Below are 27,915 nucleotides of genomic sequence, written 5' to 3' on the forward strand. Positions count from 1 at the left end.
AATGCACTGATAAATCACAGCAACGCTTTCAAATGTCTAGCTAATTAGCACAGTAATGAAAATTATTGAAGATAATAGCAAATGGTCAAGAATTTAAGCAATATATCTTATCTGTTGACATTTTAGCAGTTGTGAATTGTGTACCATAAACCTGACTAAAGGCTCGTTTTACCATTTAATTTATGGGGTTCTGATTGTATTTAGAAAGGTCAAGTAACTCAGGGTGGTGTGTGTTGTATTTTTGTTAGGATAAATTAGAGGCATAAATGGTAAGCCTACAAAAATAATTTAACAGCCAAGCCTACCAAGCTCACCTGAACTTAAGCTAAAAGAAACTGAGTGACAACGAGAACAAACTCCATGCCACAGCAGTTAGCTCAGCCCTTCAACTGGGCCCCATTAGCTGCACTCCTGTGTAACTGGGAGGTCCCACCCGCTCGGGGGTCAAACTAAAGAGAAGAAGTGAACAGGCAAACAAAAACACAACTAAGAAACCACATTAAAATTACAATAGCGTCATGGCGTCACAGTCCTAGTGTTGCTGCCTCACACTGAGGAGACCAGGCTTCATGTCCCGGGTCCTGCCTGTGTGGAGTTTCCATATATATTCCCCATATCTTTGGGTATCATCTGGGTGCTCTGGTTTCCTCTTCCTGTTAGGCGACACTGAATTGGCCCTTGTCTGCATTTGGTGTGTGTGTGTGTGTTTGCAATGTGATGGTATGGTGCCCAGTCCAGTTCCAGTTCCTGCTTTGTGTGCTCTGCCAGCTGGGATAGGCATCAGCTCCACCCAGCCCTGGTTTGGTTTATGCAGGTTAGAAAATATGACATAACAAAGCTACATTATGATTAGAAAGATGTAAATATAATGAAAAAACGGTTGCATAATGGAGGAATCTAAATAATAAAAAGGATCATCTTTACAAAATCATTTACAAAGATAATAAGCAGAACTAATGTCTGAGGAGAGCTCTGTCACAAGTACCTGACTGCTCACAAGCCCCCAGATGTCATTAACAACGAACATCGAAGCCCCACGACGTATGACTTTAGCTGAGAATTTCGATGCCTTGACGCTCATTGTGAGGTTGTTATAGTGCATTTCTCTTGAGGGTTTTTATTGATTTTTGTAAGTGCAACTGGTACTGGCATTTTGACTTCATTTTGTGTCTTTGATGCTCTAAAAGCAATCTTATTTTTATATGTCATGCCATTATTCTGAGACTTCAAAATTATTAAATAATAATGTGTATTTGTCACCTGCTCAAGACATGGCTGTGTATTTACTGTCAGTTATGATCTTGACTGTATCGTATTTCTGAAAATACTACAATTCAATTAATTGTGTAAATACAATGTTACATGCCATTATTGTGAAGCATCAGACTATAGCCCACATATATTTTAAATACTTCTTTTCTTACCATATGTATATATATATATATATATACAGGTAGTCCCCAGATTATGGACATCCAACCTACGGCGCATGTGCCTCAGTAACTGCCGCTCCTTCATCTTTAGCCGGGGCTGGAGGGGGGCAATTTTGCTGCTCGCGCAGTGTAGTGTCCCTCGGGCAGCTCCTGGTTGCAAGCGGTGACCCGTGGTCCATAGTCACCGGGGCCACAGCTATCACTCGTGTGCAGGTCAATGGTTCGCTGCCCACCCACTACACCGCCACAGCTACTGCTCCTGACTGGATGCAGGCTGGATGGATCAGAGGGGGGCGTTTTACTGCCCGTCCACCCCACACGGCTGCCCCGTTCATTGTCGTTGGGCAGCTGGTAATGCTGCAAGCGGTGACCCGGTTGTGGCTGAACGGAAGCCATTGATGGTGAACGGGGTGGCGGGCGGTAGCATTGTAGTGTGCCTCGGATGGCTGACTGTTGAATGGGGGTGATTCACTACCTACCTTTGACCGCACTGTGTTTATTCTCGGTGAGTGGATGCTGCAGGCAGCATACTGTAATGGAAGTGACTGTGTGGTGGGCGAGTGATGAACCCCCCCCTCGACGCCCCCAGTCATTCTCAATAGCATGCCTGCTTGTAACTGTTATACACATAGCAGGAAGTTGTCTCTTGTCAGTACATCAGACGTGTTGACGACGGGTGCCTTCCTGCTGTGATAGCATGTGCAGTGCTGTGTAGAAGAGCACATCTTGACCTTTTGTCTTCACCCTTCAATAATGTCTCTGAAACACAAATCTAATGCAAGTGCTGGTGATATAGTAAAGAAGAGAAAAGCCATCACCATTGAAAATAAAGTAGAAATAATAAAAAGGTCAGAGAGAGGTGAAACTCCATCATTCATTGGCAGAGCACTTGGTTACAGTTGGTCAACAATAGCATTTATTAAAATAATGTACCTGTTCCGACTTACATACAAATTCAACTTAAGTACAAACCTACAGTCCCTATCTTGTACGTAACCAAGGGAATGCATGTATATATATATATAAAAATAATGAAATACTATTGTTCAATGGTACCCTCCTTTACATGTCTGTGCAGACTAACAGTGAGAATAGAATTAAAATAAATTTGAAAAATTGAGCATTACATGGTTATTAACAATTTCATTTCCTACCACGATAAAATGTAGAGTATTCAATTTTGAATTACAAAACAGTTGTATAGTTTAGTTTACTCAAATAAATCTATTACAGAGCCAGTTTGGACTTTCTTACCTCCTATTACAGTGTACTGATTACATTTCTTAATTACATAAATATATCAAGACCTAGTAATTCATTTTTAATTCACACAAGTTTAGCATTAATCATATTGTGAAGCTCTCTCCAATAATATAAAATTATTGTATCCTACATTAACTGCTTATCCAAGGCTACTGTTTATCATCATTCCCTGGGTTTATTCTTTAAGATTATATTCTAGGTTTACAGTATTTGGATTGTTTTGCCAGGCAATATCTCTACTTTAATTCTTCTACACTGCTGCTGGGAGGCTAGTCTTGTTCTCGATGTGCTCTGTCTCTGGGCATATCATAGGACTGGGACTTCATGAGTGTGGTCTAGCCTCATGTGGTGAGGCAAAATGGCGGGCAGGAGAGCAAGAGCAAGCTATTTCTAATGTATCCTTTTTACCCCCCACAACTGTAAGTGCCAACACAACAATAGGCTTCAAAGCCTTAACCCCTGGCAAAATTGGAAATTAAAGTCAAAGCTGGCTTATGTAATAATGTACTACCTTCATTTAAGACTACAAAATGTCAACAAAAGATCAAAAGCAATGTCTCCATGACCAAACTTTGTGAGTTGGAATGTCAAAGGTCTCAATCATGAATGAAAGAGGAAGTAAGTATTCTCTCACCTAACGGGTCTAAACGCCAACAGGAGACTCGCTTAATCAGTAAGGATCAGGTTTGCTTGCAAAGAGATTGGACTGGCCAGATATTCCGCTCCAGCTTTACAGTGAAAACTAGAGATGTGGGAATTTTAATACATAGAACAATTTCATTTGTAATATCAGATGTATTATCTGATCCTGAAGGGCAATATGTGATTGTCATGGGTAATTTATTTAACTGTAAAGTGATTTTGATAAATATCTGCACACCCAATATGGATGAGACTTCATCCAAAACTTATTTGCATCTATTCCTAATGTGAATACTCATAAAATTGTAATGGCTAGAGACTTTAATTGTGTTTTAAATCCAGACCTGAATAGGTATTCAGCCATAGGGGCAATGACATCTACCACCACAAGAGCAGTTTCACAGTTTGTAACTGATCACAACTTATCAGACCCCTGGAGATGTCTAAACCCAGACTCAAGAGCATATCACTTCTTCTCACCAGTACATCACTGTTTCTCAAAAAATGATTATTTCTTTATAGATAACAATTTTTTGCCTATTAAGTCTGGTCTATAAGACCATTAAGTCTTACAAATACAACCTTATTGTTATCTCCGACCATGCCCTTCTGATCATAGAGCTCAAATCGTTATACCCCACACATACTCATCTCTTAGCTGGCGTCTTAGCCCAATTTTATTAGCTGATGAGAACTATACAGAGTATATTTCCAAACACATTTTTCTAGAGACAAATACATTCTTGGAGGAGTACTCTGGGGGATTTTTAAGAGGACAGATTATCTCGTATCTCCCACAAAAATAAATCAGAAACCAAGAAGGCCTTAGTGTTGATCAGTGAAATTACCAGAACAGATGAACACGCTAGGTTCCCAAATGAGCAGGAAATGACATATTAGAATAAGCTTTTCATTGGGAATGGTGTGGGTGGTCGAGGGTTGTTGGGGATTTTCTTCCCTTTTTTACTCTTTTTAAGTTTTGCTCCAGCTGTTGGCCTTCCTGTTTTTCTCTTGCGTGGGGGTTGAATTGAACTTAGTTTTAAGTTTGACTTGTTTGCATGGAATGTTATGTGCTTTTAATCAATTGAATAAAATAATTATAATACAATACAATTACCTAACTTAAATGTTTTGCCAATTAATAACAAAAAACGTGTTGGTACTAGCCAAATACAATATACAGTTTTTACTGTGTAAACTATAATGTTTTTGTAAGGAGCCTATAATATTTTAAATTTCTATTAAAATCTTTTAAGTTTAGTTGTCAGATATGTCCAATATGATGTTTTCAATTAAAAGTGTTTTTATTTATGCTGCTCCATAGAACTTGCATGCAGCCATTTCTTCCTACACACTTCCATGTTGAATCTCTTCCTCTGCGGTTTTCTACGGTGGCACTCGCTGAATACACAAGTCGACTCCAGCAGGCCAAGATCTGATATCGCCATCATTCCTCCAATTCACACTTAACCCAATGTTCTTTGCCCTTAGTTACACCATTTCTTGCATCTGCACAAACGCTGGCAAGATGTGATTGGATATTCACACCCTTTGCTGTGTATGAGTGCCTCCTAGCCATGTGAGTGTGTAGGTTCTTTTAATATAAGAGCAGTGAACAGCGTGGACATGTCACCTTTTATTGTCTTTTTTTTTTTGGGTAGAGGCAGATGGGAAGGTTCTACTTCTTACAGAAGTTGAGAGGAGAATTCGTCTTCTTGAGGCTGTGGAGGAGAAGACTTCACTTTCTTAAGTAATTGGAATGGGAAGTGAGGTTGTCTGAAGTAAAGCTGAGGACTCTTTAATCTTGCCTGGATGATCAAAAGATTTTCCTGCTCCACCAATGTGCTTCTTTTAAGCGCTGTGTCACTGCACCTCAGACAGTGGAACTGACCATCCTTTTGACAAGGTAAGGAGGACTTGTAAATGTTTACATCTACAGAAAACAAACCCTAGATTTAATTATGATGTCCGATTTTCATATATTATTTCACCAAAGGAAAATGGCAAGAAACTGACTTACTTTGGAAAAAGCACACCATTATTTATATGCACATACGGGTGGCTCTTCGGCCTTGCTGGGTTAAAGCTAAGGCAGAGAGGGTACTGGTACAGCGACAGCCTGTACTTCATCCCTTTATCTCCGCATCATCTGCCACAATCGAAGATTGCATCTGGAATATCGAAAAACGTGCTAAAATAAATACCGTGCTATTAAAAATAATAAATACCTCATTAAAACTGGACCCATACGGTGCCCACATGTTATCAACTGCCTTTATCATAGGCAATGTAGCAAAACGTTAACAATGCAACTACTTACTGTATAATGACTAGCCCGTTGCACTGTTCTTTTGTGCACCCCAAATTTCCTATTTTTTCTTCCAACTTCCAGGCTAGAAAACACAGAAGTTGTCGGGATTAATGAATAACTTTAAGACGTTTCTTTCAAAACCCATAAAACAAATTTACTGTAAATACACCACCACACTTTGACAATTTTACAGTGATGTTCATTCCTAATGATGTCTTGGGGCTTGTGAGCAGAACAATACACTGTTGAGCCCCCCTCTGATTCCTAACAGAACAGAAAATAATCCTCGTGAGTGTCAGGCTCTCAATAGCAGCATAGTATGGTGAATGTGTTCAGGACTCTGTACACACTGAATGAGGATTCAGACCCGTTGATCATAATTGTGGAGCCCTTCATCCTTTCAGTTGTGCTAAAGAGTTAAATGGAGTAAATGTGCATTCATGTGAGAGGAGTTTCACGTTTGTACTCTTTTAAAGGCAGTGTGACTTTTTTGTTTTGTGCTAGAGACACATTCAGACCTAAGTGACGATTAGTTTTTGGATGTACATATGCAGGTGAGCGTCTCACTGTGGCTCTTCATAATAAAACGAATCTCCAAGGTTTCCGTTTTTTGAAAGGCAGGACTAATCAGTTGCTAATATTACTGATGATGTCTTATTGTTTAGGGCCTGCTGATTTTTGTGTACTTAATGTTACGACAGACTTCAGGGTTTACCATTGGTAATGTCAATCCGCTCCACTCTTTTCTGTTCATGATTTTCTGGTTGGAGGTGTATTTTGAAAATAAATCGAGAAATACTGATTCATGCATTTTGGTGTAAAATAATCACAATATCAATGTAAGTCCACATTGGGCAGCCACAGGGAGAGCAATAAGAGCCCATCATTGTAATGACGCGGCCAGCAGAATTTACCTCGACTTGGAGAAAACCTTTGGTTTGGCACATCGTGAGAGGTGAGTTCAGGAAACTCCAAACTACATGTGGAGGTCGAGGCCGCAGTTTAAAGGCGAGTGTAGAATTCGTTTAGGGAAAGAAAAAGCCACTTTATGGCATAATGAACTTTTAACAGATTGGATGATGTGGACTGACATATTGGTCAAAAATGTTTATTTTTAATACCATAAGATACTGTGGTGAACTTTATGGCACTCATTCTGAGAAATATCTGGTGGTCCAAGTGAGCATCTCAGTGGCTGCTCAGAAGCAATTCAAGAGGTGAATGCAATGTTGTTCTGCATTGCCCACATTATGTGCAGTATGAGCCGACAGAGGCCATGCTTAAGAAGACAATGAAATTCTCATTTGTGTGTCTGATTGACATACATGTCTGTGCTCTATGGAACCAAGATAAGTGATAATGAGTTAACGTTAAGGGGTTATTTTTGTATGGACAATGTACACCTGACTCCTGTGTCAGTATCACTTGGTCTCAGTGAAATCTTGCAGATAAGAATCCCTGAGACAAACTCCAGACTAGTTGTGTTAATGAAATAGCAGAGGTACTCGTTATAATATCTCACTTGTGAGGTCACATCTGGAAAACTGTGCGGTGCTGTTGTCCACATTGGACGAGGTCAAAGGGGGATAAGGTGAGCTCTTTCAAGACCAATGGGCTGTGGCTTATGGGAGTCGCCTCAAATCTGTTTGGTGCTTTTTGATGCCAATCTGAATTCTACTCTGTTTTCTCTACAGGTAAGAAGGACGCTGCCACTTCAATATGGAGGAGGTGTGGCCAGCTGTGCAGTTACGTCTAGATATGGCATATACAGGTGAAGAAGGGGTCTCAGACTAAGTGTGGGATGAGGAGGAAAAGAATAACCTCACACTGCACAAGAGCCTTGTTTCTATGTCTACCATGGAGAAAAGTTGCATGAACATTAAGGAAGAGGACTGTGAGTGGGAGTCTGTTTACTTAGAGCAGCACCACCTCAGCATTAAGGTGGAGGAGGACTATGAAAGAGTGGTCTGTGACATTAAAGAAGACTCTGAACCAGCTTCTGACGTCACCAACATTCAGAAAAATGAAACTATTGGTGGCATAAAGAAAGAAAACCTTAAATCAGAGTCAGAATGTCTGTGTTTCTATCCCGATGAAAAGGATCCTGGATTAGACTTGACGCCCAGTAGTCTGTGCTCCCTGCAACATCATTTGAAGTCTGAATATTTGGAATCTTACATGAAGAAGACAGCAGAAGCACTGGGATATATCCATCATGAAGAAGGTAGATGCAAAAAAAAAAAAAAAAAAATCTGCCTAAGGTTAGGATAGATGGGATTTACTAATGAAAGTCCTGGGGCATCATGCATAACGCCATTTGTAGATTTCGCACTATAACATGACGTAAGCACAAAAGCCGAAATGTGCTTATGCACAGAAAAATCCAGATGCAGGAATCTGTGCGTTCGCCATCTTCCACGTTCTTCCGCTACATAAATCCCGGTCAGCTTGAAAAGTAATGTGCGTGCTGTCCCACCCCAACTCTTCCCAGAATGATGCCCCTTTGAATATGCAAATCAATATAAATCGCCTTTAAGCTCAGCCTTCAGTGAAAAGACAATGGGAAAAACAATAGGGAAAATATACGAATTTTAGCGAATACCAAGTGGAGGCAAAGGAAAAGCATACTATTTGTTGGTTTAAACAGTGGTATAATCAACAAAAGGAAGTTGATCGAGTGACATAGCGTGTTGGAGAAACTTGAAAGCTCACATTCACAAATCGCACAGTGCCGGAAATAAAAAAGAAGTCACATATCAAAGTCACCATGAAAAGGCGAGTTGTAGCCCACCGTCTGAGCTTATTAGAGTACAGACAAAAAAATAGGCACACAGTGGGGAAAAAAGCACGAAATGTCAACTTCAATCTCAAAATTTCCACTTTAATCACGTAGTTTATTTTGTCATTAAAGTAGAACATCATAAACTTCATCTTAAAATCATTTAATTTACTAGTTTCTCAAATCACATCGTAATTAAAGTAGCACGTTAAATGCTTTGTTTTGTATTTGATCTTCTATGTTCTCTATGTGTGTGAATCACTACGTGCTTCCGTTCCTTCTCTTTCTCCAACTGGATACAGAATCCATTACATTTGTGATATTACAGCTCTCTGAATAATTAAAATACTGAGATGTATACGTGATATCATTTTCATGATGATTGGAATGAAAGCATGTTATTAAACATGAGAACACAATGGCGCAGTGATTGTTCATGTCTCACACAAATGCTGCTGCTCCATGCGCGACCTTCGATGAAATAATTTATTGCAGCAGTACTGTCTCTTTCAAACATACTAACCTCAAATTCTAGTCCTTAGTTTTCTTTCCCCAAATACCCAATCACCACACAATCAGCTCTGTAATAGACGTTAAGCCATCTGTAAGCTTACAATGACGATTCTTCAAAACTTTTAAGAAACATTGAAATATCTTCATAGTACGTGTTTATTTATTCTATCTGTCTATCCTTCCAGTGTCGTGATAGCCTCAGTAAATATACAGCGCGAGGCAGGAATAATACGTAATCTTGCTAGTGCTGCGGCACCATGTCCTCACATGTTTAATTATTAATACAGTTTATCTAAATGAAGTTAAAGTTTTATCTGTATAATATAATCAACATATTTTGCTGCATTTCATCTTAAAAATGATATCATCATCATATGTAAATACGCGCTTTATAAAGTGGCTCAGGTTGTGCGATATTATAACTGTAGTGCAAGTTTACAGTAAGGTAAATACTTATAAGTACAAACCGTTCTACAAGGAGCACTTGATTGAGTGCTTTTAGAGTCCTTGGGATAAAACTGTTTCTGAACCGCGAGGTCCGTACAGGAAAGGCTTTGAAACGTTTTGCCGTGGCTGAGACAGCGTGTCCTTAAAGCTGTATACCGATAATTCTCTTTCCGATCAGCTGCTGCTGTGATTCACACTCAGATACAGTGATATAAATACTCCGAGTCGTGCAGTGAGAGTAATATGGAAAAAGATGATCCGCTGTGGCAACTCCTAACGGGAGGAGCTGAAAGAAGAAGAAGAAGAAGAAGAAGAAGAAGTGAGAGTAACAACGCTAAAGCAGTTATGGTATTTGGAATACTATGGCTGTTCCCTGGGCCATTATATTGTTACAGGTTAATTACAATCAGATGCATTACACTAATAAACAATATGCGGTTAGTTTCTGTGTATTTATAAAGCCGCGTCATGAAAATAAAGAGTAACCACACAGGAACAGTAGCACTGCTTTGACACTGGGTGCCTCCAGTCTGCAAAACCGAACAGAGAACTTGCGTACAACAGGGTATGAGGTACCGTGGAAAAATGCGTGGCTTTACGCCAAGTTTAGGTTTTATACATCGCAATTTGAACGTGGAAACGTTCTTACGCAACATAACTGTTTATACATGAGGTCCCTGGACCTTTGTCACTGACCTCAGAAATGCAGGCCTGTTTTAATCTATGGGTTTGTGCTGAAAGGTTAAATGGACACACTTAAGTACACACTTTGAATTAATGAAGCCATTTATCCCAGAGGAACTCATTTCTTTTAAAATACTAATTTTGTGTATTGACATCATTTTACCACCGATGCCATTAGAATTTTTTGCAGGTGTTAAAATGCCACTGAGGAGGCTGTTGCCACAAGTAAATGATAGGCAAAGAAGTGTCTTTACCATTCTTACCCATAATCCTCCTTGTGTCTGGTTGACAAGACACATTTTGTGAGTGACATTAGCATGTAGTTGATAGCATGAGAGTTAATGACCGAGCTGTCAGAAACGCCCCTAATGTCCCCCCACACCCCCATCAGACACTCGTTGTGTTTTGTCCTTTCAAACAAGCAGAACTCCATCTTTTCTACTGATGGTGCACACATGAATAGAATCACTGCATGAAGGTCTTTCTCAATGAGAAAAGCTTTGTTTAAACTTAAACCTTCATTACCAAACCAAGGAGGAGTTGAAAACAAATCAAGTAGGCTTGTGTTTACTATTTTTAAATATTTTATTAGTCTGAAACGGAGATGTTAACTTTACACAGGTTATCTCATAAGTCTGGAATGAGGGTGGGAAACTAGAAATTGGCAGCTCACTCTGATAGTCTGAAAGCAGTCGGTTACCTTCTGCAGTGACTTCTCTCTGACTTCAGTGTCTGAAGAGAAGAAGCCTTTCTGTCTTGCTGGGGTTATCAGCACCCTATTGGGTGCCCTTACAGATACCAGCTTCCTTTATTCACATTTTTCAGCTTACAGAAGGTTTAGTAAATTTATTCAAAACCCAAGGCACAAGTGAAAATATAAAAAGACACTCACTAGATAGACTGATGGAATTTTTTTTTCTGCCCGGTGAAATTTTGCCTTTTTAAGAGAAGCTCTTTAAATAACAATACCTAAAAAAACAAGTACACCATTATACACCAGGACAAGTTTCACCGTAATTTGAGTGTCCCCTTTGCATGCACACTTCAGTCATACATCTGTCGACTTGTGGCCCCCCTGTTCGCAATGCCTTTTTCCACATGTGAACCCTCAGGGCTATTGCAGATCTTCGGCTCCCCCATCCACCTTTTGTCGTCATCCGGGCGGTCTTCCCCTCACAGGCTGCTGTCTCACTGTTTCCTCCTGCTGCTGGATGCTCAGCCCCCTAGAAAGCTGTGTAAAAAATGGGTTGTTTCTAGAGAGCTCATTGTCAATCAGGTAGCTACAAATCAGCTCTAATTGTTATCCCCATGCATTATCACTGCTGGTATTGTTGTTGTTGAGAAAGCTTTCCTCCATCTTCAAAGTCACGGAGCCTCGATGAGAATACAAAGTGATTCTTTAATTTGCCCAGAGTTACGTACAAATGTTTCCATTCATGGAGGGAGCAATCAATCGAACAAATGACCTGCTTTTATAACTTACCATTGGCGCCTCTAGTACATCAAGTCATCTGACTCTTAATATGCAGAACTTTATCTCCTCCTCCAATCAACTAAAGCTACCAGTAATTTCTGACTCATGGTGATTACTCTGAACACCAGTTTAAGAGGGGGTGTCTTGTGGATTCTCCCATTGATCTTATCACCGCTTTATAAGAGAGATGCTTGGGCTTTCCCATCAGTTTATCTCTGCTTCCAACTTATTTTCCTCATTCTAACCTTGGAAAATGACATTGGTAGCTTCTCTAAGACAAGGCAGAGACTTCATGTGCTTAAAGTTTTAAGTTACATTTAGTTAACCCTTGAGTTACACTCAGTCCTTTCCATCGTGTTTAATAATTCATTCCTTTACGCTATCTTGCACCTTAGAGAAGAGGTTGAGTCCAGCGCTTTCAAGAAAATAAACTTTATTCCAATCAAAACAGGAACAGTCGGGGTATTTATTGAAACGGCAGCTAGCACTTCAATACACACAGACACCGCGAACAAGCAGTGATGGGGCCAGGTCAGTAGCAACCCTCAGGTGACAGGGGCATTATGTGGCGGGTGCCTTGGCGACGGACAAGCAATCCTGTATTGTCAATTTATATATATTGTCATAAGAACGACTCAAGACTATTGCAATGGCTAATATGCCCTGGCTGCAAAAGGTCGAATTGAAGCAAGTTGATTACATGACCGAGTCCAAAACAGAACTGAATATGTGGAGGTAAGATGCTAGCTTTAAAGACCAGTGGAGGAAATGTCATTTATGCTGGAACCGGAAGTGACATCATCAGAGGCGCCGGGACCTGGCAGGATTTCCTGAGAATGGTCTACAAGGACCTGAGAGAGACAGTCGGCACACTCCGCCGCCCCCTTAGTTTGATGCAGAATTAGTTACTCATGCCCTTTAGCTGCCACCTATTTGCACGTCTGTGACTATATATACAGTGAGTGTGTGTGTGTATATATGTATGTGTGCGCGTGTGTGTATATGTATATATGCAGGTAAATTCCATTACAATGAAATTTTCATTACAACGAAGTATTTTTATGGTCCCGGCAGCTTCCCAATATGACACAAGTCTATAAAAATCTCGTTACTACAAAGTACATTCATCAGATACTTTCATTACAACGAAGTGCACAAAAGACCTTGAAATGCCTGAATGAATCATCCAGAGAGCAGTTAGTTCTGTAGTCGCAGCTCAGTTGTGTACAGTAATTACAAAACAGTAATTTTTGTTTTTCTTTCTTCGAACTTTCCTTGTACTGTTTTTTTTTTTTTTGCCTTTTTTGTTTCTTGCTGTTTTCAGTGATACCTTTTGCTTATTGCTCATCAACATTTGAAAAACATCCATTGGAATTTACCTCATTGTCACCCTCCTATAGAAATGGCAGACACGAAAAAATAACAGTTCATATTAGGAAAAAACAACTTTACATTTTTGCAGATCTCGATTGCGACAAAAAGAAAAAAGATGTTGCCAGTGAATTCGGAATTTTGCCATTGACACTGTCGATTTTCTTGAAAGACCGAGCAAAAAAAGAAGAAAAATCTCGGGTTGCAAATGTATGTGAACTGCTGCATTTGAAGACATTAAAAAAGCAGTTTTTATGTGGTTCAGTAATGCTCATTTAAGAAACATTCCTATTAATTCGGCACTCATTCAAGAAAATGCAAGATTTGTAACCTCTCTTGGGACCTCCGCCAACTAGACAGCACGCTGAAGTGCGATCTTTGTGTCTGTGGAAGACAGTTTATCAGTTGCCGGGGCAAACGGCAGGGCTGAAAGCTGTGCTGCGCCTCTCCACCAAAGTAAACAGAAAAGATCTCGATAGGTGATGCATGGAACAATGTAAATGCAGGGCACAGGATTACTTGACCACTGACCTGGCCACGATCCTGCCTGACTGCTGTGTCTGTGTATAGCAGAGTGGCAGATCACGCTACAATAAATAACTGTGCCGTTCCTGTTTCAAGCTGAATATAGCAGGTTTTGCTAAAGTACTGAGACTCAGCCTCGTGTTTTATGGTGCAAGACAGGGACTTATAGCGCGACCCTGATCTTCTATGATTTGCTTCTGTGTCGCTTCACTGCAGCACTATGAGCCTGTTTTTGCCCTGCCCTGGCAACAGACAAACAATCTTCCACAGACGCTGCAATCGCGCTTCAGAACGCACTTCACCGTCTCGTTCCTGTTGGGTGGGGAGTGGGGGAGAGGGTTCTCAAAAGAGTTCAGAAACCTCACAATATGAAGAAGAAAAGGATGATTCGGCTCCTGACTGATAATTGTGCTGCACACAATGTGCTTCCACATTCAGATAATGTTCGCGTTGAATTCCTCCCACCCAATTGCACAGCAGTGCTTCAGCCATTGGATTTGGCCATCATTCACACCCTGAAAATGTATTATCGCAAAGAAATGCTGAGAAAACTTCTCATTAGCATAACTTGTAGGCAGGAGGAGATTAAAATTAATGCGAAAGAAGCTATTGAAATGATTGCAAACTCCTGGATACAAGTTAAAGAAAGCACTAGAGTAACAAACACAGAATCTCATTACAACGAAATATTTTTTTAGCTCCCTGGGAGTTCGTTGTAATGAAATTATATATTATATATGGTGGTCCAGATCTAATTATTCAATTTTCATTATGCTATAACTTATTCATTTTATTACGTAGAAAATCACCTGAAAAATCCCGGACCATAGAGAAATGTGCAAACTGACGACAAGAAGAATCGTCTTTGCGCCAAATTGGATTCGTCCCCGCATAAATCAAAGTCATCCAGACGATTTGGATCTGCATAATTAGATCTAGACCACCCTGTATATATGTGTATATATGTACTGTATATGTGTGTGTATATATGTGAATGTATATAATAAATTGTAAATGTTTTATATATTAACTAAAAATTGCACAGTTCTTTCCTCCGCATTACTAATAAGTTCTTCAGTCTGCAGTAGTGCAGTAATTTAATTATAGGCCTAATTACAGTTTGTCTCTTATGGACTGGATATTCTCAAGTATGCTGGATTATCAAAACTATTTTGGTCCACCTAACCAACTTTGGTCCCAGTTAGTTTAAGTAATCGACGTTCTACTGTATTTACTTTCAAAACAGAAACCCAACATATGTGTGTATATAATGAACCAATACCAACTCATTTCTTTTTCCCCACCGTACCAGTCCCCGCAAACATTGAAACAATTGTTCGAATGTAATTATTTTACTAATAAATGTTAGTACTGCTCTATCCAAGCACATCATTCACTGCAATAATCTGAAAGTGTTTGAAGGTTACTTGGTGCACCTCCCATCCACCGATCAGTCACTGCATTAACACCAACTGCCTGATGTTATGCAGGTCTCCCTCATGCCACCAGAACCACTCTGACACATCGAGGCGTGGACTCCACAAGTCCTCTGAAGGTGTCCTGTCGTATCTCACACCAAGGCGTTAGCAGCAGATCCTTTAAGTCCTGTGTGTTGCGAGGTTGGGCCTCCATGGATTGGACGTGTATTTCCAGCACACCTCACAGATGCTTGATCAGATTGAGAGCTGAGGAATTCAGAGGCCATGTCAACACCAATAGCTCTTTGTCACACTCCACAAACCGTTCCTGAACAATTTTTGCAGTGTGGCAGAGTACATTATCCTGCTCACAGAGGCTCCTGCCATTAGGGACTATCGTTTCCACGAAGAGGTTCATGTGCTCTGCAGTAATCTTCATGTAGGTGATATGTGTTAATCTAACATCCACATGAATGCCAGGACCCAGAGTTTCCAAGCAGAACATTGCCCAGAGTATCACACTACCATCTTCCCTTCCTCTCATAGTACATCCTGCTGCCATCTCTTCCCAAGTAAACAGTGCAGATGTACAGGCCCATCCTCATGATCTAAAAGAGAACGTCTTTTGTCAGACCAGGTGGTCTTCCACCATTGCTCCATGGTCCAGTTCTAACACTCGCGTGTATAATGTAAGCACTTTCAGTGGTGGACAGGGGTCATGGTGATATTGGCACTTTGACTGGTCTGTCGCTACACACCACTATACACAGCCAGGTATGATGCACTATGTGTTCCGAGACCTTTCTCTCATTGCCAGCATTAGTTTTTCATCCATTTATGCTACTGTAGATCTTCTGTGAGATCAAACCAGATGGGCTAGCATTCACTCCCTATGCACATCAATGAGTCTTTGGCGCCTATGATCCTGTCACTGATTCACTGGTTGGCCTTCCTTGGACCACTTTTGGTAGGTATTCTGAGAACACCCCACAAGACCTGACGTTTTGGAGATACTCTGACCCAGTTGTCTAGACATCACCATTTGGCCCTTGTCAGAGTCACTCAGATCCTAACACTTGCTCATTTTTCTGCTTCCAACACCTCACCTTCAAGAACAGACTGTTCACTTGCTGCCTAACGTACCCACCCCTCGACACGTGCCTTTGTAACGAAATAATGAATGTTATTCACTTCACCTGTAAGTAGTTTTAATGTTGTGGCTGATTGGGTCCTTTTTTTTTTTTAAAACTGTTTTCTACCACTACTCTAAAGTCTCATAAGCAAACCCCACAACTCTGTCAGTAGACATTGATGGCTATCCTGTCTGTTTGCGTGTTTTTCCTTTTAATTCTAAACTGTCTTCATTTTCAGTGTTCCTTCCTCCTTGTAAAAAGCACACCTCACAAGTTGAAAGGAAGACGAAGCTTAGCAGCCCATACAGGGACCCTCAGGTACAGATCATCCACATTCCTTCTTAAAGTGATACGTGTCTAATTAAAGACAAATGGAAGAAATGTTCCAAAAAGAGATGGTGGCAGGTAACAGTAAAATATACAAAAGAAAACGTGTAGAGTCCATTCCTTTATAAATTGTGGTCTGGGAGTTTTTGATGGAGGAAGTCAGGGGTTTCAGGGCAGGATAGTTCTTATCATTATGGCACTGGACACATTATGGAAATTTGTATTAGATATTCAGTGTACTCTAACCACAGGGCAATGGTGACCTAAAACTAAAAAATGAGTCTTCCATAGCTAAGCATTTTTTGAAGAAATTCAACGGGACACCGGTCTTCGGTTCCTTGGTGCTTTTTATGATGTATTTAAACCGGGGGTGTACAACTCCAGTCCTGTTGGGCCGCAGTGGCTGCAGGTTTTCATTCTAACCATCTTCTAAATTAGTGAGCCATTTTTGCTGCTGATTAACTTTTGCCTCAGTTTTAATTGACGTGACTCAGACCCCTTAAGTTGTGTCTTTTTCCTTCATGAGCAGCCAAACAATAAGGAGACACAAAACAAGCCGCCACCTGACCAGCTCACCTGAAAATAAAGAAAGGGGAAGGTCTTGGTCATGTTGGTCTTGACAGTGGTCTTAGAAAAAACAGAAAATCAACAGTCTGCTATGGCAGAATGAGAGCAGCAAGTCTAGGGCCCTATGGAATCCATTTTATTTTTTCACAAATTGTTTTTTTTTTTCTTATTATTCCTTGATTTGGATTTTTTTTTTTTCTCTAAGTAGTAACAGCTACAATAAAACAATAATAAAATGGCACTTTACATTCCTTTTAGTGAAACGACACACTAGCACAACTGAACCATTCATCAGGCAGGAGCCCAGATCCTCCATGATGCTGTATGCTGAGACTGCAGTAGAGTAGTGAGTGCCCTCCAGAATTGTAAGATCTGTTACTAGAGAGAGAAAAACACCCGCTTTGAAGGATTCATTGCATCTGAGGAGAAGCCTGCTCTTCTTGTTGTAGGGGCCGAGTTTACAATGGAAGAGTCAAATGTGGACCTTGTGTGCCTCGGCACCGTGAAGCACGTCATCGTTAATTTTTAAAAGGGAACTTGTTAACAGGTAGTGCCGTTGACTGATAACATTTTTCTAGGGGAAAGACTGTTAATACCGTTTAAATGTAATTTTAATCAGTTAAATAATTCACAGTAAATACATCACATACAATTAGAAGTGCCTACATAAAAGAATCACCAAACAGCTAAATGTTTCTTCGCCTATCACTATGTTGAGAACGCCGTGGTCTCGGCTATCAGTGGTTTCATCAACTACAACATAAATATTTTTTTTTTGCCACAAATCTTTTGAAGAACGGCGTCCATATGTTGTTCAAAGACACAGGGCAGATGAGTTTAACAAAGACTGCTCTCATTTTCTGGCAGCGCGCCTCCTTGTTTCCAATGCTTAATAAAGAAAGGACACATCTTCGTTATTTTTTCGAGCGGTATGTCTGACTCGCGCGGACACAAACTGGCATCTTGCATCTGACGATTTTATTATTTCCCCTGTTAGGGATCACTTTTTCATCTTAATTTTTTCCTTGTTTTTCAGATGGCTTTTAGATTTGATGTGGTCATTGTAAGTATCTTTTCATGTCCAGTCTGTGGTATGCTGGCAGAACTTGCAGAAAAGTTGTTGCCCAGATTTGTAAAAGTCGCCAGGATATTGTTGTGCTCTCAATTTTGTAGTTAAGTTCATGTTTTATTTATTTATTTATTTATTTTATATAGTTCAGGTATCTGATGCTGCTCGCTTTGACATTTCTGTCTCATGCAGTGAGCTAATCTGCGTGCCTTTAACAAGAAAACATGCAGGAGGCACGCACACACAAACAGATAGAGGCACGACTGGAAAAACAACAAAGTAGAAAATAGATAGATAGATAGATAGATAGATAGATAGATAGATAGATAGATAGATAGATAGATAGATAGATAGATAGGAAAGGAGCTCTATAATAGATAGATAGATAGATAGAAGGCACTATATGATAGATAGATAGATAGATAGATAGATAGATAGATAGATAGATAGATAGATAGATAGATAGATAGATAGATAGATAGATAGATAGATAGATAGATAGATAGATAGATAGATAGATAGATAGATAGATAGATAGATACTTTATTAATAGTATCTGAATGACAGAACTACGGATTATTCAATCATTTAATTTATTGGGAAGTTTTGGAACAGTCACCCCTTCAGTCTCTAAATTCTAATCTAAAATCTGTTTTTTTTTTTTTTCTGTGTTAATTCCGTGATTTAGTCCGTGTTTTCCGCATCATGGAAATCATAGGGTCCTTAGCAGCAAGTCCTGAGATTCATTAGCAGCAATAATTGGCTTCTCATTAAGAAACTGGTTGGAGTTTGAGATCCCAGTTTCACTGGTCATCTGTCGGCTCGTTTCACATCCTATTTCTGTTTGGCTGCCATTTAATGAAGAAACGAATCAATTCAGAATTTGAATCCTTAAAAACAGGGCTATTAAAATGAAGGGGAAAGGAGTTAATGAGCAGTGAAAACTGGTCACTGAGTAGGAAAAGGGATAGAAGGAAAGCCTGCAGCCACTGCGGCCCACCAGTACAGGAGTTGGGCACCCCTGGCTTAAGCAGTTACTGTATGTTCGGCAGCTTGTATACTGTACGTTGGTTTCACTTTACTCCTGCCTGGAGTGTAGAGAGATGTGAAGCTGGAGCAGAGCTGTCCGACTACTCCATGTTTTTTAAATGGTTTCTCTGATTGCTTTCTGCGCTCTTCGTGTGTGTTTATGTTCTCTCTTTGCTCTTTCAACACACTACACTCTGTCTCCATGCTTTTTTGTTCCTACTGTTGCCCTTTTCCAAAATGTAAGGCACATTGAACAGTGGAGGACATACCCCACAGCATGTTTTCCTTTCTTATCAGATGAAAACCAATATGCTTCTAAGTGTTAGCTTGCTTGAGTCTTGTTTTTGGGTGAATTCAATTAAGAAATGTGAGCAGCAACATTTACACCCCATTTGTAGAAAGCCAAACGTTCAAGGTGGGTTACGTTTTACTTGTAACTGTTCTTTTGCTTGGCTGCACTTTTGATGAGGCACGTATTGTGCATTTCAGTTAAGTACAGTAATGGGGTGTATCCAGCAGGGGGCACATGTCCTCTTGGATAATATTCTTTAGAGATTGCAGCCATTACTAACCCAACAGTATACATAAAGATATATCTTATATCTTTCCTTAGTGGTACAGCATTGACTCTTAATCAAATAAAGAAACAGTAACACTAAAGGAAAATTCTACCAGCTTCTGTTTAATAGGCTTAGCACTGACACGAATATAATACTTGAAGGAAAGCTACTTGGCCAAAACATGATTGAGCTGGTGTTTCCCGCAGTCGGCGCTTGTCCAACTTCAAAACAGAGTGTGGGAAAGCATGATGTCCTAGGCACGAGCAGGAGCAAAGTCTACCATCTGTCCATAGGTGAGCTCGGCTGTTCTGGGTAATGTCTAAGCTTTTGTAAATTTCCTTCAGGTCAAGAGTCTGAAACACGATCTTGCCAGCTGAAAACAACAACCACATTTATTTATATAGCACATTTTCATACAAACAGTAGCTCAAAGTGCTTTACATAATGAAGAATAGAAAAATAAAAAGACATAGTAAGAAATTAAAATAAGTCAACATTAGTTAACACAGAATAAGAGTAAGGTCTGATGGCCAGGGAGGACAGAAAAAACAAAAAAACTCCAGTCTGTTGGAGAAAAAGATAAAATCTGCAGGGATTCCAGACCATGAGACCACCCAGTCCCCTCTGGGCATTCTATCTAACATAAATGAAACAGTCCTCTTTGGATTTAGGGTTCTTACGGAAGGACTTGATGATGATGGTCACGTAGACTTCTGCCTTTTATTCCATCAATGTTGGAGCATCATGATGCTTTGAGTAGGTGGTGGTAGTGCAGGCCGCCACCACAAAGAAACCGGAAAAAGAAACAGAAAAAGAGTATGGGTTAGTATGGATTTTAGAGCCACCATGAATAGTTATTATAATAAATTGAACATAGAGTATCAGGATTAAATTAAAGTGAAGTTATGAGAAGGCCATGTTAAAGTAATGTGTTTTCAGCAGTGTTTTAAAGTGCTCTACTGTGTCAGCCTGGCGAATTCCTATTGGCAGGCTATTCCAGATTTTAGGTGCATAACAGCAGAAGGCCACCTCACCACTTCTTTTAAGTTTAGCATTTGGAATTCTAAGGAGACACTCATTTGAGGATCTAAGGTTACGATTTGGTATTTATGGTGTCAGACATTCCGATATATAAGATGGAGCGAGATTATTTAAGGCTTTATAAACCATAAGCAGTATTTTAAAGTCAATCCTGAATGACACAGGTAACCAGTTTAGTGACATTAAAACTGGAGAAATGTGCTCGGATTTTCTTTTCCTAGTTAGGATTCTAGCAGCTGCATTCTGCACTCGTTGCAAATGATTTATGTCTTTTTTGGGTGGTCCTGAGAGGAGTGCGTTACAGTAATCTAGCCGACTGAAAACAAAAGTGTGAACTAATTTCTCAGCATCTTTCAATTATATAAGAGGTCTAACTTTTGCCGTTTCTTAAGTGAAAAAATGCTGTCCTAGTGGTCTGATGAATATGCGATTTAAAATTCAGATTACAGTCAACAGTTAACCATACTTTTTTACTTCCACCTTGACAGAACATACATTGTTCACAGGTACATTCTGGTTTGCTGGTTCATCGCTCACAAGAAAACAGAACAGCCACTTTAATGCAGTAACTGAACGTTCAGGTTACTGCCTACTCCTTCTTTCCCTGAATATCCTGCCTTGGCAATGAACAGTTGTTTGTTGCTTATCATCCCATCATTTTGCTAACCCTAGCGAATCTGCCCCCTCTGTCAGTCCCCTTGCCTTGCGTGTTATGTGAGAGACGCATCACTTTTTCTGTCAGCTGTCTTCACTAAATATGTCTGGTTTTGTTCATATCTTGTTCATATGAGTACAATCAGAAGAAATGAAATAAACTTAACAGATCACAGTGACATACTTTAAACTTTGGTATCATGGTGGTGACCCAGAACTTCCAACAGTTTTTCTTCCATTCTCTTCTCAAGTCTTTGGTGAGCCATCAACAGTTTGATTTTTTACAAGTGTTAAGCAGAGAAAAAGTGAATCTGTCACCGACAAAAGAGGAGTATGGGGATTTGGGGGTATTACTGTTTATTTGGTTTGATTTTTGTTTTGAAATACTTTGCTAATCCCTGAGAGGAAATTGTCATTTCACATGACTGTTTGGTATTGTAGTGCAGGGTCAGCCATTGTACTGTGTCCCTGGAGCAGTTTTCAGCTTCAGAGCCCAATGGGCTAGGATCCTTTCTAGTGGAATATTTGAACGTTAAATGAGTTTCATGTCAGATCATTTTTGATATTTCCTAATCATACACTTTGTATTTCTACAGATTTCATAAAGAGTGGCAACTGCTTATCTTCATTGGCTCAGACGTCTCTACAGTGCAGATCACAACAGCCACCACATGATGAAAGTATGAAGAAATCAACATGTGAATCGGAGAGTTTGAGATCAGCTTTTCTGGAGGGTAGCTCTCTGCTTGGTGATGCAATTGACACTCAATTAGAGGGACTCGGTACAAATTCATCAACTTCATTTGTCTCCCAAGTGCAGAAGGAACAATTTAAAAGGGAATCAAAATGCAAGCAGAGTCGGAATAGACAGAAACTTTATAGTTGTTCTGAATGTGGCAGACAACTCACACTAAAGAGCAGCCTAAAGAAACACATGCGAATTCACACTGGAGAGAGGCCATATTCTTGTTCCACATGTGACAAGCGATTCTCCACCAGTGGGGATCTTCGGATCCACACAAGAATCCACACTAGAGAAAAGCCATATTGCTGTTCAGACTGTGGGAAACAATTCTATCAATTGACTCGTCTTCTGGTCCATATGAAAATTCACACTGGAGAGCAACAGTGTTGCTGTTTTGAATGTGGCAAACAATTCTTGCACAGCAGCAGTCTTCAGACCCACATGAGAATTCACACTGGAGAGAAGTCATTTTGTTGTTCTGATTGTGGGAATGGATTCTCCTCCAATGCACTTCTTAGGACCCACACAAGAATTCACAGCGGTGAGAAGCCTTATTGTTGTTCTGAATGTGGGAAACGATTCTCTGATAGAAGCAGCCTTCGGAGACACATGAAAATTCACACTGGTGAGAAGACTCATTTCTGTTCGGAATGTGGCAATGGATTCATTATTAAGTGCCATCTTTAGATCCACACAAGAGTTCATACTGGAGAGAAGCAGTAGTGTGGTCCAGGGTATACGCAGGTATACGGCGTATACCCACTTCTTATTAGGTTGTCACAGTGTATACCCAGTTCTAAATCCCCCTGTTACGGGTATATGCTGCAGTGTAATACAGGATATACATGGGTACAGTAATCCTTCCTCGATCTCGGGGGTTGCGTTCCAGACCCCAGCGATAGGTGAAAATCCGCGAAGTAGAAACCATATGTTTCTGTGGTTATTTTTATATATTTTAAGCCCTTATAAACTCTCCCACACTGTTTATAAATATTCCCCGCACAGTTATACAGCATAATCCCTTTGTATTCTCTTAGATATTAGGTAAGATTCATTGCAATTATGTATATAAACACACTGTTTATATACAGTAAAACCTAAATATTATTTTAAAGATATTGAGTGTCTCCGATATCACGTTACAGCCATTACGATAGACATGCCACCAGCAATAAATACGTACAATGCAACAAAAATAGTATACAGTAAATGTGTGTGTACAGTGACACTAAACGTACGTACATGTACTAAGTACTGTAAGTAGAAAATGAATTATGGTTACTCACCAACAATGACACGATGACTTGTCCGATAACAATGAGTTTAATTTTACTGCACAACAAAGGAGAGCGTTACAGCCCTTAAAGGAGCCACTTCAGGCGATTGTGTAGCACTGCCGTTGTTCTTCTTCTGGCAGTCTTCAATCCAAATCCCTAAAGCAGATTCCATCCAGACTACTGCCTTATTACATCCACTTACAACTTGTTTTGCACCCTGGTTAAAAGGACACTGCGGCCGTAGATCTTATATTCCTTTCCTACTTTTTAAATAAAAAGAATCGTAGCCTTCAACAAATCCAAAACGTTTACCTTTTTGGCAATCATTAACATCTTCCGTTTGCGCTTGGGCACGGCCCCTGAAGCAGTACCAGATCATTTTGGAGCCATAATGAAGGGCTTGACTATGCACAAAGATAAACACAAAAGAGCACAACTCTTTACACAGCGAAACACGTTGATGCTGAATGAGTGAGACGAGACTTCCTGGTTAACACTGCATTCAACAAGCAGGAACTTAACTGCGTGCTCTGATTGGTTAGCTTCTCAGTCATCCGCCAATAGCGTCCCTTGTATGAAATCAACTGGGCAAACCAACTGAGGAAGCATGTACAGGAAGTAAAAGACACATTGTCCAGAACCGCTAAAAATCCGCGTTATATATTTAGTTATTCTTTCATATAAAATCCGCGATAGAGCGAAACCGCGAAAGTCAAAGCGCGATATAGCGAGGGATTACTGTATACGGCGCTTTTCAGTCCACACACTGTTACAGTCTACATCCACAGTGACACGCATTTATGTGCTGCAGGCATGTCAATTTTTTTTCTGCCATTGTTGTCTGTTTTGGTTACGTTTTGGGAGAATTAATGATTGGCTAGGGCAAACGGATTACGCCAATCAGAGGCAGAGTAGGGCGGGACATGCCGTTCCTTTGCTAAACCGGGAAAATTATCCTTTGCCGTCACCTTCCTGTCGGTCCATTTGTTACACACCAAAATATGTCCTTGAGTCAAAAGTTAATATAACCAAGTTAATAGTGAAAATGAAGCGAACCATACAAACAAAAATAAGCTTTCAGATCAAACGACCTTGTGAAGCTAAATTATTGCTACTATCCAGCCGGACAGGTAGCCACAGCCCAACACCCACAGCCTCTCAGTCCCCAGTCCCAGTTGGAGGGGGTGTTGACGGTGGAGGCGCTAAATCTCCGATCGACGTTGCAAATTCAATGGAAGAACACGTCAGCCATGGTGAATACTTTATAATAGCAAGATTTGTAAATTATGTTAATACAGCATTTCTACAGAATTAACACTAGAACTACCAGAGCCTTACGAAAAAACTTGTAGATCCGTCCCACCTTAAATCGCTTCTTAAATCCCTTCACACCTCTCCACCAGCGTCTTTTGTCATCTAAATGTGCTGATAAAGACAAGTAGCATGTAGCCGGCTGTTCCATCCCCCCACAGCTGCAAAACGTCCACGAACTTCTCTCAGCTCATGCCTTGATTGATTATCTGGGAGTAAAGTGGAGTTTTAGAGTGGAAATAACAGCGTTATTTTGTACACACGCATTTCATGTCTGTTCCGTTTCTACAGTAATCTGTGTAAACAAATTGTTAGAACAGAAACATTTTTTATATTCTAGTAGTAGATGACAAAATGTAGGCATAAACTATATAACAGGCATCACCAAATGGCGGACCTCGGTCCAGATCCGGACCGAGTGGTGGTTCTGTCCGGACCCATGACCAGTCTGGTAAATTCACGACATTAAATAATTTTCATGGAGCATTATTTTGGACGGTCGTGGCTATTGATAGCAGGCGCTGCTACTCCAGTTAATACGACAATAGCTTCACTCAGTTGAGCCAATAAAATCGTTAGTTTACAAAAGCAGAGAGAAAGAGGGTTAAGTTAAGAGACAACATGGCTTGCTCCAAAAGGCGGAAAGTAGATGATGAAAATCGTTGTTTTAAAGATGAATAGACGGAGAAATATATGTTCATTCTTCCGGCGAGCAGTTCAAAACCGGTGTGCCTCATATGCTGCGAAAACGTGGCATTAATTAAAAGCAGCAATGTGAAATGCCACTACGAAACAAAGCACAGCTCTTTTGAGCAAAGTTATCCCCTGAAGTCCGAGCTGAGGGCACGCAAAATAACCGAACTGATGACTTAATGACAGCTGTTCGCTCTTTCCAGAGGAAGCTGGACATTTTCAGAGAAGATCCTGAAGGGGAGTGTGAACACTTCCCAAAACTGCAGGAACAGATTCAGGGTGAGAGAAATTTTTCTCCCTATGTGGACTTCATTAACAAGCTGATTGGAAATTTCAGTAACAGGTTCAACAGCTTCTGCCTTGGGGAACAGCTCCTCCTGCTAATCCAGAATCCTTTCCTCATCAGAGAAGTCAGACAATTTTCGAAGGAGGCGACTCAGACATTCAAGTGGGCACATGCAGGATCTTTACAGCTTGAGCTCATTGATCTGCAAGGAAATGCTGCATTAAGAGAGCATTTTGAGACAACTGACCCTGCTACTTTCTGGTTACAGACTGTTTCTGAGAGTGTGTTCCCTGGTCTAACCAAAGTAGCACTGCACACCTTGACTATGTTTGGATCAACTTACAGCTGTGAGTCAGCTTTTTCCACTATGAACATTATCAAAAACAAGTACCGTTCTAGGCTTAACAATGAACACCTACATATCTGTATGAGAATGGCACTAACTCCATTCCAACCAAGATTTAAATTACTGGCAGGGCAGCCACATGCCCATTTCTCTCATTAAGAAAAGTAAAAAAAAGAAGAATTAAAAGAGAAAAGTTCAAAGCTGTGTTTGCATTTCGCCCCCTAAAAAGCCACTTGTTGAAGATGTGGATTTTTTTTTTCTTGAAAAGTAAGCCCTCAATTGTTTTTAGGCTGGAATCTCCTTATTTTAAGAACAAAGAAGAGAAAATGTTAAGTCAATGCTATGTTTGCAATTTTTAGTTATTGTTTTCTGAGTTGACTTTTTTACTTGAAGTGTAGGCCTTCAATTCTTCAGGTTGGGACCTCTTTAATTTAAGAGAAAAGGAGTTATTCCACTCTGTTTGCACTTTTTTAAATTTATTTTATTATGTTTCTGTTCTTTAATCTAAAATAAAGGCCTTGAATTTATTTGCTATAAGGGGAAGGCTACAAGACACAAGATGGAGTTTGGTTCGGACCTTCTACTTGGACGAAATTTAATAACTGGACCTCAGTGACTTTTAATTGAATACCCCTGCTATATAATGTATGAAGCCTGAAGTCCAAATATCAAAGAAACACTTTCACAAAAGGTACAAATATAACACAACAATTGTGCTTTTATTCAAAAATATAACTGCAGAAAAAAAAAGCCGCCTTAACATGCGACATTGACACCTGTTTATTATGACCGCCACCGTGGCACAATAGAATCAGCTGCTGACTGGGAATCAAAAGGTCGCGAGTTTGATCCTGCACCACTCTGTTTTGAGAAGTGAGCTGCTCTTATTCTTACTATTTTAGAATAAAAACATACATTTGATTTCAGTCTGTAACAGCCGGTGTAATTTATGATACTTGTAAAGGTTAGCTTTTTTTTATTTTTTATTAGTCAGTTTTATTATCTCTGCCACGTTCACGAGCCCAAACACACCCCACCTCCGCATTTGACACTGCTGTTTTCACATAGACGCACTACAACAGAGGTAAACTCGGCTCCCTTCTACGTCGGAGCAAGAATGCACATCACCCTTTTGCCATCACTGTACTTTGTATATGTATATGGGAAGCTCTGCATTTTACTTGTGCCTTTACGCTGTAGGAAGTGAGTAAATAAATAAAGGTAAATAGGTAAATAACATTCTAAAGCAATGCTCTGATGTAGAACGCAAGCGACTCCACACACTAGTGTTTAGATCTGGACGGTGTATGTGCCGCAAAAAAAAATAACTGCATTTTCTTACCATTGCTTACGTACTAAAGTGTCAGCAGGCACTTTTCATGGCATTGCACATATTTTTTGAGCATGCCCTCTGCACACTACTTGTGACTTTAGGCTTTAGGAAGCAAGCAAATAAATAAAGGTAAATTGCATCCGCCCTTCCTACATTTGCGGCATGTGTTCTTGTTGCAGTGTACACACCTCTCTGTGCTATGGTTCCTATTACACTGAATGAGCACCTGACACTGTACTTACTGTACTTTCTTCCCTGTTGGAAGCTGAGGTCTTAGAACTGAAGCTTGTTGATGCTGCATCATCTTTTCTTTTTTCCTGTAAGAAGCGTTGTACACACTTCTCTCTATGCTGTGGTTTCTATTGCACACCTGAAAGAAAGAGACAATATATGTGAAAACGTCATTGTACTAATGCAATATTATTTGAAAATGAATAGCATCAGATCGGGTGTGAATTTATGCTGGCGCTATTACTTAGAGTCAGATCAGGAGCTTATTCAGTGCGCGCAAGAACATGCAGGTGGCCAGTTGCTGTGTGCTACATACAACATGCTGGCGGTGATCAACGCACATTTTAAAAAAAGCTTGTGATAGTACAAGCAACTGGCCACCTGCATGCTCCAGCCGCACTGAATAAGTTCACGCCTTCTGGTGCACGATGTCAGCGCAGCAGTGGAATAAAA

The 27,915-nt window shown here is 40.1% G+C and overlaps 1 protein-coding gene across 1 annotated transcript in view; it reads left to right on the forward strand.

Annotated features, from left to right (window-relative positions):
* The first annotated feature begins 5,006 nt into the window (after nucleotides 1–5,006).
* LOC120534657 (E3 SUMO-protein ligase KIAA1586-like) overlaps nucleotides 5,007–27,915 on the forward strand; it is a 28,355-nt gene continuing 5,446 nt past the window's right edge. Inside the window, exons 1-3 of the mRNA XM_039762248.1 lie at nucleotides 5,007–5,244; nucleotides 7,344–7,873; nucleotides 21,837–22,610. Of these exons, the coding sequence (XP_039618182.1) occupies nucleotides 7,498–7,873; nucleotides 21,837–22,610 (1,150 nt within the window). The 5' untranslated portion in view covers nucleotides 5,007–5,244; nucleotides 7,344–7,497. The remainder of the gene's footprint in view (nucleotides 5,245–7,343; nucleotides 7,874–21,836; nucleotides 22,611–27,915) is intronic.

Source organism: Polypterus senegalus, chromosome 8, assembly GCF_016835505.1.
Source record: "Polypterus senegalus isolate Bchr_013 chromosome 8, ASM1683550v1, whole genome shotgun sequence".
In the NCBI taxonomy this organism is placed as follows: domain Eukaryota; kingdom Metazoa; phylum Chordata; class Cladistia; order Polypteriformes; family Polypteridae; genus Polypterus; species Polypterus senegalus.